The 14,897-nt window shown below is 36.4% G+C and overlaps 1 protein-coding gene across 1 annotated transcript in view; it reads right to left on the bottom strand.

The window, feature by feature from the left end:
- DNAH7 (dynein, axonemal, heavy chain 7) overlaps positions 1 to 14,897 on the bottom strand; it is a 205,444-nt gene that overhangs the window by 81,623 nt on the left and 108,924 nt on the right. Inside the window, exons 41-44 of the mRNA XM_004674839.1 lie at positions 10,988 to 11,860; positions 8,921 to 9,150; positions 4,235 to 4,565; positions 638 to 984 (exon numbers count right to left, since the gene is read on the bottom strand). Coding sequence (XP_004674896.1) covers positions 638 to 984; positions 4,235 to 4,565; positions 8,921 to 9,150; positions 10,988 to 11,860 — 1,781 coding nt within the window. The remainder of the gene's footprint in view (positions 1 to 637; positions 985 to 4,234; positions 4,566 to 8,920; positions 9,151 to 10,987; positions 11,861 to 14,897) is intronic.

The raw sequence follows: 14,897 nt of genomic DNA, 5'->3' as shown, positions 1-14,897 counted from the left end.
TTTTGTACATAGAATAAATGGTTGTCATACAATCATCAAAAAAGACTCCTTTTTTTACCCCAGAAATCCACTATTTTTTTTTCCTGGACCTGTTGAGTCAGGGATTTTTGTCAGCTTTATTTTTATTTATTTTTGACAAAATAAAGAATATTTATTATCCAGTGGTTTCCAAACTATGTTCCAAGATACAGCCACTCCCCTCCGCCCAGTGAATCCCTTTGTCCAACTATACATGTGTGTAAAACTATTTTTTTTCTATTTCAATCAAAACAAGCTGTTGCAATAGATTGAAAAAGCAGATCCAAGATCCTGTTATCTCCTACTGAACCCCATATTAAAGACATTTGCAAAAATATAAAACAACACTAATTTTTTCACAAATTTTTTATAGAAAATAATTCTTAAAAAGTTATTTATGTTAACATGTAATGTTTTATTGCTATTTTTAAATAAATATTAACTGATAAAATCTTAACTGATAAAATCTTACCTGTAGTAAATAGGTAAACAGACCATAGATTTTAGACATGAATTTTTAAGACCCTCTGATCTATATAGATTTCAATTTTTAAATTAACTAAATAACCCAACCAGAAAATAGTGTTTTTCAGTTAACTTTCTTTTTATCAATACTTACTTATCATATGAATCCATTGCTATGACCCATTTACATAGACCTTCAGCTGCTGTAGAAGCATTTCTAATCTTTTCTGGAACAAAATCTGGATTTGGAATATAATTTTTTCTTATGATATTCATATAAGCTGGAGGAATGTTATCTTTGTCATATTCATGCAGTGACTGCAGAAATCGAATGTCACCTAGCAGTCTCTTAGCCGGACCCCAGAAATCCTCTATTTTTTTGCCTGAACCTGTTGAGTCAGGGATTTTGTCAGCTTTGATGCCTTTCAAGATGCATATAGCTTCCATAACAAGCTTGACACCAGCAGGAGGACTCTTCATGGATTTTACCACAGTAATGTCCTTGAAAAACAACATGCTAATTATTTTAAAAGAAATGTTTGTACATTACTTGCAACTGTTTTCTCTTTTCAAACTACTGCAAAAGATGAGAAACTCACTGTTCATTGGGTATACATGGTGACAGTGATAGAATAGTGTCAAAACATTGAATAAAGAGAGACTGGACCAAGATTTTGTCAGAGGTGGTACTCTGCTTGGCTCCTGGAAGAATAAGCTGAAAGTTATCCAAAAGGGCACTAAACCCAGAGGGTCCTGTGAGTTGTGGTGAAAAGAGAACACCTCTTGGATATTGGCAATGAACTTGAACTACACCAGAAGAGACACTGAAGAGATTTAAATATATTCAACCATAGGTAGGTGGAGAGACACAACTGGAGTCTGTGGTCTTGTTTGGGTACCTGTTTGCAAATCTGGGGGTTGGCTGGTGGCCTTGGGAAGGGAATAGCTGTAATGTGGGAGACACATCTTTGATTGAGGGGAGGCAAAGTATAGTAGTAAACCTAAGTTTACAAAGGAGGTGAAGAATGTGTACAATGAAAATTCTAAGATATTGTTAGAAGAAATATAAGAAGACCCAGAGAAATGGAAATAAAGTTCCTGCTTATGGATTGGAAGAATTTTCATTGTTAAAATGGGTATCATACCTTTATCAGTATACAGATTACATGCAATGACTATCAAAATTCAATATCATTCTTCAAAGAAATAGAACAAACATTACTGAATTTATGTAGAGTCACAGAAGACCCCAAATACCCAAAGCAATTTTGACAAAATGAATGGTGGAATCACATTCCTAGGTATGTATGTACTGTAACAGAAAGACACATAGCCTGATGGAATAGAATTGAGAGTCCAGTAATAAATCCACACTCAAATGTACAGCCAATTTGCAGCAAAGGAGTCAGAGTATACATTGGAAGTAGGAAATTCTCTTCAACAAGTGGTGCTGGAAAAACTGAACACACACATGTAGAAGAATGAGCCTAGACCACTACCTTGTCCATATACAAAAAGTAACTGGACATTTATTAAGGAATTGGGTGAGAGACCTGGAACCATCTGATACATAAAAGGAAAGATGCAAATATTCCATGACATGAGATTCAAAGATGTCTTTACAACAGCAAGAGAAATAAAAGAGACTATAAAATGGAACTACATCAAGCAAAAAGCTTCTTCTGCACAGTGAAAGAAACTACCACATAAACAAAAAGACATACCACTGAGTGGGAGAGAATATTTTCAGATCATACATTTGACAAGTGGCTGATATCCAAGATCCAATATCCAAATTTAATATTGAAAGAATTTACACAACTCAAAAGAAAGAAAACAATGAAAAAAAATGGGCAGAGGAGATGAAAAGACATTTTTCCAAAGCAGATATAAAGAGAACACAGAAAAAAAAAGCTCATCATCACTTATCATTGGGGAAATGAATATTATAACCACAATGAGGTATCATCTCACACCTGTGAGATTGGCCCATATCAAAAAGACCAGAAATAAAATGTGTTTGGGAGGATGTGAGGAGACAGGAGCCTGCTGGCGATACACTGCATGGGGGATGCAGACTGGCCCGGCCCCTAAGGAAAACAATATGGAGGCGTTTGAAATATTAAAAATAGATCTACCATATGATCCACTCCTAGGCATCTATCTGAAGAATGCAAAGTCACTCACTGAAAGGGATATAAGCATTATTATATTTATTGAAGTAATATTTACAATAGCCAAGTCATGGAGATAATTTACATGGCCAATGACAGATGAGTGGATTAAAGAGATGTGATATATGTACACAATGGAAAACTACTCAGCTATATATTTAAGAAAAAGTTGACATCTTGTCACTTGTAGCAGCTTCAATAGAACTAGAGGGGACAATGCTAAGTGAAATAAATTAGGAGGAAAAACAACTATTGAATGATTTTACTGACATGTGGAACATACAGAAACCAAAAGGTCAATCAAAAATCCAAGCCAAACCAAAAGAAATTCGAGAAACCTGACTTGAGGACTGAGGCTACTGGGAGGGAAGGGGTATGTGGCGAGCAAAATTTTGAGGGGTCCAGTGGATTATGGTGGTACATTGGTGGTATGTGTGGTAACATACATCTCTAGGTGTTCGATCCCATACCTCTGAATTATAGTTGGCTTACCAAATGTTAACTCAGTAAACAAACAAACAAAAATCCCAAAGACAGGTAAACCGAGTATATATGTTACAAAATACATAGCTACTTTGCAGACCTTTCTCATATCTAAGAAATCCTAGGATCTGGACCATTCCATGATCATAAACATGATCTATATTTTCTATTATTTTAGAATTATTTATATTTAAATTTTAGTCAGTCCAAAATCTATTTTAGAGTAAGGTGTAAAGAAATTATCCAATGTTTCTCCCCAACTCACCCAAAATTTTAGTAAAAATTCCCAGCACTACTTATTTTTAAAAATTTACCGTTATCTGGCCCTCCCTGGTGGCGCAGCGGGTTAAAGCACTGCACTGAGAAGCATAAGCCACTTCCGCAATGAGTTCGATTCCTGCCTGCCCCGGAGGAGTCCACATGGCGTGGCAGACCTCTCCTGACCCGCCCTCTGCTCCCCTCAGCAGTGTACTCCGTCGATCTGGCTGTTCTGCTCCCCACTCTGTCTCTGGTGAAGCCTCTCACCACCCCGAGCCTCTGGCCTGTACCCCAGTTCTGTATGTACAAATAAATAAATCTTTAAAAAAAAAAAAATTTACCGTTATCTTTCTTAATTGAAATGCTCCCCTTTTCACATCCTAATATTTAGTACATTTCATCAAATATAAATGCTATTACTAAAAAAAAGTAAGCCATATTATTTTAGTACCAGTCACACAAACAAACATTGATAAACAATGACAATACCATATCACATTAAGTGGAAGGATACTCCAATTACAAAAGGGTGTAAATAAGGAAACAGTACAACTTAGAATCAAAATAGGATCCTGTCAATCATTGTAGAGCAAAGTTCTGGGACTAACAGTGGCTTCTAGTAGAGCATAAGGCGCTTTTTAAAAAATTGTCTTAATTGTGCACATACATCTCTCTTTCAGGTGAGCTCAGAAATCCTTTCATCAATTTGACAATTACTTCTATTGTATTAACTAATGAGACTAATTTGGAAGGATAGTTAAAGTCAGCACACAATGCAAGGTGCTCTCGCAGGCAATGATAGAGGCCTGGTAGCACGTGGGCAGCTGGGCTCTTACCTGCGCAGTGAGGGTATCAAGGGCAGTGAGTGCAGACTCCAGTATGGGCAAAGCCTCTGCCAAGTCAGCATCACATTCATCTTTGATGGCTTTGGCAGCCATAGCTTGATCATTTGCTATTATTTCATCAGCTTTCACTATTTTTTCAGTTTTGGCAACTTCCACAGACTCCCTCTCAATTATTAACATCATTTCATCAACCTCTTTGCTAGCAACTTTTAATTGTGGTTGTAGAGCCTCCAGCTCAAGTTGCATTGTGGCTACTTGAGATGCAGCAGAATCCAATTTCTCCAAACCCACTTCGTACCTCTTTTTCATTTTCATGACTTCACTGAAAGCAAGTAGGCAAAACAATGTCAGTCATCAAGCTCTGTATCTTAGGTCAAGGAAAAAAGCAAACGCGTCTTTGAAATTTTCAGGCTTGCTTTTTAAAGGCATAACTAAAACAAGTTGGAAAGATTTTCGCATCTATCAACAATTTGTCAAAAAATATGAACTCTAGAAAACTGGATTGTACACAATTAAGAGCAGACAGTATATCTTGTTTATTTTTCTATTTCCAGTACCTAGCATAATATCTAGTCATGTAACAAAAATTCAGAAGTTATTCTTTTAAAATTTATTTTATACCAGATATAAGGCAAAGAGTCTCATATCAAAATGGATGTTATGCCTCTACAATCACCTTGGGAAGTTTATTCCAGCACTATTGTTGTTTTTTTAATATTTTATTTATTTATGCATACAGAACTGGGGTGCAGGCCAGAGGTGCAGGGGCAGTGAGAGATTTCCACAGAGACACAGTGGGGAGCAAAACAGGCAGATCAACAAAGTGCACTGCTGAGGGGGGCAGCAAGTGAGACAGGAGAGGTCTGCTGCACCATGTCTGTCTATCATCTCCAAGTTGGAGATTGGGAATCAAATTCCCACAGAAGCAGGGTCAGCCAGCTTTGCAGTACTGGGCTCCAACCTGGTGCGCCACCAGAGAGGGCCACTATTGTTCTTTAGAACCTTTTCATGGTGACTTCTTCTGAATAGACTTCAGAACCCAAAATATATTTTGAGTGTTATCAAAGATAGCAAGTTATTTTGAGATGTATACAATATCTTGAAATAAGACTCCTTTACTATGATAACAGCGACAACTAGGTTAATAAAGGGCAATACTTTCAGTGCACAATGATCACAAGATAATAAAAGTTGATTAGAAATATGGTACCTTTAATTTTAAATTTTATCTGTATTCGCATATATTCTTTAGTTAAATGATAGATAGGGTATGCAGAGAAAACTAAGTTGTTTCATTTTGTTTACTGTTTCAATTGTAGTTTTTCTTTTATTAAGTACATATATATGATATAGGGTTGCAGGTTCACATCTCTTCAGATGTATATTATAACACCACATTCATACAAAACTACCCATAATCTTCCATCGTAACTGTTGGGCTTACTCCCCCAACCATTACTCCTTTCTCCCTCACCCACATCATTGTCTCTGGTAGCTTCAACTTTGTAATCAGATTTCCTGGGTTTAGTTTTGTCTGTTATTTTGTTTTGTTTCTTTATATTCTGAATATAAGAAAAATTATCTTGTAGAATACTGTTTAATTTAAAAATATTTGATATTCTATGATATTTCAAGATAGAAAAAGTGACACATTTTTTACAAAATGTAAGCTGGATTAGGAAATGAATCAGTCTGGTAATTGTCTAAGGATAGAAGGGCACTTTTCAACTGAGGGCTTACCTGGCTTGGGCAAAAGAACATTGGAAAGATTGTTATAGAAAATATTAGAAGTGAGGGTACGCCCGTCACATTTTTGTGTTAAATTTATTTTCCTCACTCTACCACAATATATGACAGCAAGGGGACCTGAGGGGCTGAATAAGTGAGTATTCTGTGATTTAGGTTTCAGTAGATCCCTGATAAAGCAAGCACAGGGAAGTTTTTAATTCCTGTCACAGTGTAGTAGCTTCAATATTTAGGTTCATTCAATGTGACAAGCTGAACCATTGGTTTCCCTGGCAGGTGACCTTGTAACTTTCTTCTAAGTTACAATGATGCTAAATGATCCATTGATGGAGGAATGGATAAAGAAGATGAAATTCATACACACACAATGGAATGCTATTCAATTATTAAAAAAAAAAATGCCACCTTGAATTTGTAGCAACATGGATGGACATAAACAGAATTATATTTAGTGAAATAAGCCAGATAGAAAAAGGCAAACACTGTATGATTTCATTCATATGTCCATATATAGAGCGAAAACAAACATGAATAAAACAAAAATAATCTTTTGGATGGTAAGATTAACTAGAGATGAGTCGAAGGTTAAGTTGGATAAGATGGGACAATGGTATGGTAAAGAATAGATTGGTACTTTTAGCTGTGAATCTAATATATATACACATTGATTCTGAACAAAGAATACATGAGAAGTTATAATGCCATGTTACTTTAAAAAAAATCCAAATGTTCTAGCTATTAAGAGAAGGTAATTTACAAATTATACAACGTTATAAAATAATGTTGCCAAAAATATTAAATGATTTTAGCTATTAAGGGAAGATGCTAGATTAAATGAATTCAAATTCAGGTGAAGAACATTTTTTGAAAAAGGAATATATGAAAGGGAAATAAGAATGTTTAAAATGCCCAGGGCCTCCCTGGTGGTGCAGGGGTTAAAATCTCAGCACTATCAAGCTATCACCAGCCACTGTGGCATGAGTTTGATCCCTACCCAGGGAGCTAATCCTCATGGCACATGGTGCAGCAGACCCTTCCTGTCTTGGCTGCTGCTCCCCTTAGCAGTATTTCAGTGGATCTGCTTGCTCTGCTCCCCACTTAGTCTCTGGTGAATCCTCTTACCCCCTCTCCATACCCACACCTCTAGTCTACACCCCAGTTCTGTATCCATAAATAAAACTAAATCTTTAAAAATGCCTAGAAAACTACTATTTTCAACCTTCTTCTATCTCACTTTTGTAACTTTTAAGTTTGAAGGCCATAGTGAGTGTATAATCAAACAGAGTCATAAATGATATCAAGATTTAACCAGACTCTCCAAGAAGTTTTGATCCTACTGGATGGGAAAGTATGAGGGAAGAAAGACCCCATTAAGACAAAGATCACGACATTTATACAGAAAGGCAAACATCTTGATAGCCAAATAAATAATGAAATTCAACCAACCCATATAGCAGACTTGGGTGGGAATTGCAGGTTTCACTATGTATTACAGATGGAAAAAAAAATACTAAATACTAAAAGTGATTCCAACATGGGGTGAGGACCACAGTGAATAGGAAAGCTATGAATGACACCCTAGCAGGAAGGCATTGCAACAGTCACTTGTAAGACGGGATGAGCACAACAGCACCCGGCCAACATGAGAAAAGGCCTTGAAAATGCCTATTTTTGTGTAAGAAACCTGTACACCTGGTGCTTTTGATATATTTTTTAATATTTAAAAGAAACAGTCTGTGAGCTTAACAGGTTCTTCTAATTTTTTTTTTTAATATTTATTTATACAGAACTGGGGTACAGGCCAGAGGCTCAGGGGCGGTGAGAGGCTTCACCAGAGACAGAGTGGGGAGCAGAACAGGCAGATCAATGAAATACACTGCTGAGGGGAGCAGCGGGCGGGTCAGAAGAGGTCTGCCATGCCATGTGGTCACCTCCAGGGCAGGTGGGGATCGAACTCATGCGGAAGTGGCTTTAGCTTCTCAGTGCAGTGCTTTAACCCGCTGAGCCACCAGGGAGGGCCTGGTTCTTCTAATTTCAATGTGAACCATGTAATTGAACAAGAGTTAAACTTGTATTTTTAAGTAAATACTGTAATTTTTTGGACAATAGTAAAAAATTTAAAAGAACTTCAGGCTTACCATATTTATAAATTTAATTTATTGGACTTATAAATTATTGAAGTAAGTAGGGAAGCTTTCTTTCTTAAATGCTCTAAAAAGGACATTAAAAAGTAGTAAAAATTACAAATGTAAAAAAATTTTAGATAACATTTTGAATGTGATCAAATAGTTAAGATCTCCTTAAAGTGATCATTAAAAGCTCTAAATTTCTAACTTTTGCTTAACTAATGTTTCTACACTTTGTAATATATCTAGAATCAATGAAACTTTTGAATACATTTTTCTTGGTAAAAAATCACCAAGGACAACAAAAAGCTTGCATTGACACTTTCTATAGTACATTAGTTTATTGATGCTTTAATCGATGCTTTCAAATGTGAGTTTACTTAATGAAGGAAAGCTGATTATGTACACTGAATGGCTATCTCTGGGTTTTAGCTGTTGAGTATCTAAAGAGAAGGTTTATCTACCATCTAGTTACTTACCAGAGAAAAATTACTCTTTAGTGGTGTTCACTGTTTTGCTATCACTATCAAAGCATCCTGGGACTTTACGTGAGGCCAAACTAACACACCTCACTCCCTCAGCAAAGTGATACATTAATGATGTGCTATGTAGTGAGTCTATGCAAAAAAAATAAAATAATAAGACCAAGATATGATCCCTGCCCTAAAAATGGTTGTGGGGAAGTTATATAAAGATTTATAATAGAGATATTTTGTATCTCTGTTACATCATAGTTGTCAGTTTTGTACACACAAATGTTTAAGAGTACCATAGCTTACTTAGAAACATGACATTTCATTTTTACCTTCTTTTCTTTTCCAGTAACAGTTTGAAGGTAGAGATTAATTCAAGGTAAGAGGTAGGAGTCACATAATTGTATCGTTGCAGTTCAACATAGAAGGATGTTGATAAATTTATAGTAGAAGTATGGAAGCTTTTACACATGTCAATACAGCCTTCTCGTACTTCCTCTGACATTTCAATTTCTTCCAAGAAACGTGAGGCAACTGCCTGTAGTGCATCTTCAGGCCATGACTAAAGTTAAAATACATGCTTTAGCAGTTGATCACAGTTACTAACAGGAGTTTGTAGTACTGCAATCCTTCACAATTTATGTATGCCAGAGAAGGAGGTAAAAGCTTGTGGGGAGAACTTTTCCAAGTACTAGGGGAGGGAGCCAGCAGCTAGTACATGTAATGTTTAGGGTATGTTCAGTGGTTAGAGAAAATGGTCACTGAGTATGGCAGGAACAGGAACTAAAATTATGAAATGTCTGTAACCCTCTGCTTTCCACTGAGGTTATCACATTTAAATATCCCAACAAGTCTTTGTGGTAAATGCTATTAACCTTTCCCCCAACTACAAAGTCACATGAACAACTTGATTTCTCTTACAAGCATCTCAAACTCAAGGAGTCAGATTGAAGTTTGTGTCTCCCACTCAAAGTGTTGCAGTTTCTTCCAACTTAGTAAACATGACCACCCCTTGCTTAAGTCAAAATGTAGGCCATCACCCTGAGCTCTTCTTCAACCTTACATGCAGTCCATTAGCACCATGCACTGGCCCTAAAATAGTTCTCAACCATTTTTCCTTTCTCTACCTATAAATAGAGGCCAATTCAACTCCTTGTTACCTGTTCAGAATATTTCAAGTGTCTTAATTGGTCTACTAACCTGTGTGTTCCACAGAGCTGTCAAATTATAAACTAGCTGAAATCTACTCCCCAATTCATAACCATTCAAAGACTTACAAGCATACTAAAAAGAAAACCATCTTGTAAACTACTACTTCATCTGGTTCTCACCCCCCTCACCATTATTCTGCTCGTCACTGAGATTTTCTCCCTTCTGCCCAATCTTTCCACCTAGCCTCTTGCCTTCACTAACTTATTCTTTTTGCCCAGACACTCTCCATCTGGAGTTTTTGTTTGTTTGTTTGTTGTCTTTCATGTTCCCTCCTAAAGGTCACCAAATCAGAAAGCCTTTTACTCCCTTTATGTTACTCTGTATAATGGTATAATGGGATTTTTTTTTTTTTTTTTGGCTAAGTGTCTGTAGAAAGTGAGCTCAAGGAGATCAGAGATCTTGTCTATTTCCTTGCTACAAAGCAAGGATTCAATAGATATGTCTTGCATGAAATAACAGCAGGAAATGGAGGTACAGAAGGGTGATGCAAGTTCTCCAAATTCAAAAATGATTATGTGTTAGAACTCACTCACAGGCTATCTGCCACAGCTCACAGATTTCCTATCCTATACTCTCATCTATGCTGCTCAGAGCTCCTTGACAGTGAGGTTTATTACACAAGAATGTCACTCTGGTTTTCTTTCTTTTGAATTCTCATTAAGTTGGGTATTTACACCTTCCTTTCCTTTTACCAGGAGCTGAGGTATAAGTTCCCAGTTTCTGTTCCTATTAGACATTCCTACTTCCACAACTTCAAGCTCCAATAAAACACTCTCTTCCATATATCCTTTTAATATACAGATTTAGTAACATCTTTCTGCTGGTTCCATTATGTCCTCATTTCTTGATTCAGTTGCTTTAGCCCTAACTGTACCTCCATAAGCAGTTCCTTCACTCAACTTTCCTCATTAAAGTCTCAGTTGGCACTTTGTTTCCAGTCAGGAACCTGAACAATACACAAAGCTACATTAAAACTTTCTACAATATAGTGAAGACAAAGGCTATATGCATGAGGAATAACATGCTTTTCTCATATGAGAAAATTATTGAATAATAATTTCACAAATGAATTGCTATTGACTAGAAAATTCTAGTTAACTACAGTTTTTGGAGAGGGAGTCCATAAAATAAGTTATCATGATGATGGAGACAATATTTCTAGACCTCTAAAATTTACATGACAATACCTGAAACCAGTCAATTGTACAGCAGTTAACGAGAGCAGGGAACATCCTAAGGCGAATCCGAAATGCATCTCCAATGGGACTCATGGCAAGGACAACATGAAGTTGGTTGCGACAGCGATCAATAAACATGTTGAAAAGAGCTATGGGGCTTCCATCTGTTTGCTTGGATTTATCCCTTTGACGATCTAATTGACGCATTTTATCACATATCTCCTGCTTCTCATCCAGTGCAAAGAGATTTGGCACTTCCCCGGCATTGAGCAGATTATTGACATCTTCCAGAAATGACTCCTTTTTAATCTGAGTATCGGTAAACAGGAAGACACCAGGCATCTCACCTTCAGCACACTTCCTTAAGATCACTTTTAAATCTTCATGCCACTCAGTGTTACCATAGCCCTTGGAGATTTCAACCTGGAAAACTGAATAATCAGCCATGTGGGCAGCTAATCTGGTGACAGACTGCCGTCCACTCCCTCCAACACCAACCAGAAGAGCATGACTACGAGGCTGCTTCAGGATTCTGGAAATTCTGCTGATGTGTTCTATGGCAAAACGGAACAAGACAAGGTTCATGGTTTTTTTGCTCATATTGTTGAATTCCTCCAGGTGAGCTTCCACTATTACTCGGAGATTGTCTACATTTGCCACTTCTCTGTAGTTGGTATCCTCCCTCTTAAGATCATGGAAGTCACAAAACATTAAGCTACGTAAGTCATCTTCTTCCACCACTCCATCATTATCAAAATCCAAACTATGAAAAAGTTCATGAAAATTTTCATCCATATAGTTTTTCAAAATTTCTTGAATGTAGCCAATAAGCCAAGTCCTGTCTGCATTTTCCAGGAGGCGATCATAATATACTCTAAGGACCTGTATTACAATTTAAAACAACTTTAGAAACTGATTCATTATTTCTATGCTAATTGAAAATAATATAAAAGTATTCTTAAAAATGTCTATGGTTTTTTTTTTTTTAAAGCATACCCAAATAATCAGGACTGACTCATAAAAACATGTTGAAAGAATTTTGTTTTAAATACTAATTTGATGATAAATATTTGTAGCAAAATGGTTATATTATCAAATAAATAAAGGTAATCTAGGTGACTAAAACAGATGGTGAAGATACAGAGAGTATTAAGAACTAAGCAAGGAAAAACGGAGAAGGTGACCGCCTGTGCTGGTCACTCAGATATGGAGGGCAGAGCTGGGCACTGGGATGTAGGATCCTCCAATTCCCTTATGGTGAGCTTTCTTTTCTCCAAGTCAGATAATATTTTGAAAATGTTTGTTAAATCAGTAGATGTTATTTGTTTGGACGTGTGTTATTTTTTGTGGTAAGGCATTGCAGAAGACAATCTATAAAAACAAACATCAGGGTATATTTACATGTACAAAAATAGCTTTGCTACGTAGTAATTATTTCCTCAAAGTTCTTTGAATGTCAGCTTTTGGGGGCTGAATTTCTACAATCTCACATGTTGAAGTCCTAACCCCAGTGTGACTTTGTTTGGGGAAAGGCCTTTTAAGTAGGTTACAGTTCTCCAGCCAGAGAAGAACCTAGAGGGGTAGGAGGAAACTTCCTCTCCATCGTTAAATCCACAAGCAGTGAAGGTTTCAACTCTCCATCACTTCCCCACTCTGGTGTTTATCTTTTTGACTAGAGCCATCCTAGGGGATGTGAGAGGTTCTTCATGCAGTTTTGACTTGAATTTCCTCAACAACTGATGATGATCATTTTTTCATAGGCTTATTAGCCATTTGTATATCACCTTTAGTTAAGTATCTTTTCAATTATTTTTCATACTTTTAAGTTGGGTTATTTGTCTTTTACTATCAAGTTACAATAGTTTTATATGTATTCTAGATATTAGGTACTTGTCAGATATATTATTTGCAATCATTTTCTCTTATTCTATAGATTGTCTTTCACTTTCTAGATTGTACCCTTTAAAGCATGAAAAAAATTAACTTTGATTTATAGATAGACAGAAACTATTCTCTTTTTTCCTCGGGTTTCTTGTGCAGAAAATCTATATATAACAAGCAAATCAGACATACGCACATTGAAGTTTCAGAATTATGGGGAGACAAAAGGAATTCAAAATAGTAAGCAAGAGTTGCCCCCGGAAAAATCACTAAGTTAAATTATATTAGATTCTCTAGAGTGAGAAAGATACTTGGGAAAAAGAAACCTAAAGTAGTCTGACATATATTAGAGATCCTTAGGAAATCTTTTTTGAATGAAGAGAAAGAAAGCACAAATTAGAGTGTTGAGTTCAATCACTTAGTATTATTTGAAATGTGGAGTGTAACATACCTAGATCTGTTGTCAGCACTGAATAAGTCAGTATGAGAAAGAGAAAAAAAATCTGTCTTTCTGTGAGAGACACAAATAATCATAACTAATGAATCATAAGGCACATGAAAGATTGATAAATGATATGAAAACTATGGAAAGTAGAGAAATGGAGCAAGTCAAGAGAGGCTGGAGCTGGTGTAAAGGTAGGTTGGTGGGCCACATTGAGAAAGAGAAATTTGATCAGAGAGAGTAGAAATCTACATGAACAGCAGGGGCAAGATATTGACATTGCCAGACAAAGGAGACAGTCAGAATGCCCGTGTTGCTGGTGAAGGTTGATGAAAGAGAGAAAGCAGCAAGTAGACTGACAGAAAGAAGGGAAGAGGTACACAAACAAGTGATATGGGGCACTGGATTTTTGTTCTGAGTTCCTACCAATGGAGCAGGGTATGAATGCAAAGTCTTGAACTGAGGACTTAAATACATTATGTTATATTAATACAAAGTTGTCAATAGGAATTACAAGTTGTTATATTACAAACCTAATTAAATGCCCAAGAAACTTAACAGCTGTTGTAAAAACTAAAATTTCACACCCCAAGGTAGTGTAGGATCTGAAAAAGCTGGAAAATAACTGTTTATACACCCCAAATATCTATCAGGACATAAGAACTTATCCATAATGGAATGATAGTAATGGCATGTATAGCTCCAAATGACAAAACATGTTATACATAGTAAAAGTACCTTCTTTCCTCTATTTATGCACTCATTCAACAATATATATTGAGTGCTTGCCATGTGTCAAGCAATGGGGAAAGCAGTGAATAAACAAAGTTGCTGCTCTCTTAAAGCCCCTTTTCTATTAAAGATAACAAGCAAGCAAAAATACGGAAGTCAAGTGATGTTTGGTGCTATAAAGAATAATGTTAGGTGAGGTACAAAGAGCTACTGAGAATAAGGAAGGTCAAGATGAGCTTCTATAACAAGGGGATATTTGAGCAGAAATCTTAAGTACATAAGTGGACAAGTCTTGTGAATCATAATGGATGGAGGCATGTTTTTGGCAGAAGGAATATCAGGGGAAATTTTCCTGAAGAGGAGGATGCTAGATCTTTCCTATATTAAGATTTGGAGATTGGTCCATGACAAAATGTCCTTTAATGAAATCAATGACATCTTCCCCTATTACCATTTTTGCTCTCCACCTTTCAAGCATATTTCTATTCTCCAAGTGGACTATCAAATCTAGAGCCTATGGCCATGTTCCATAATATGAATCCTACTCAATTAAGCAACCCTCAGTAAAGTACAGTAAGAATCTCATTTTTTAATTCACGAATCTTTCTATGGTCCAAATTTCCATGTGAAGGGAACATATACACAGACACATATTTTAATGTATAAATATTCAAGGGTTCAAATTATAGATTAAAAAGTCTAGAGATGGGACTTCCAGAAGATGGCGGCAGAGTAAAGATGCCGAGATCACCGCGTCCAAGCCGGCATAGGAATTGAGGACTGAAAACAGACTATCGACTCACTTACTACAAGTTTTAACCCAAACGAAAACACCCTGGACTCACTAGAAGGTAGATAACTGCG

Source organism: Condylura cristata, unplaced genomic scaffold, assembly GCF_000260355.1.
Source record: "Condylura cristata isolate star-nosed mole 26May11 unplaced genomic scaffold, ConCri1.0 scaffold00002, whole genome shotgun sequence".
Lineage (NCBI taxonomy): Eukaryota > Metazoa > Chordata > Mammalia > Eulipotyphla > Talpidae > Condylura > Condylura cristata.
Note: the sequence above shows the minus strand (reverse complement) of the source record. Positions and strands in the feature narration are given on the sequence as shown.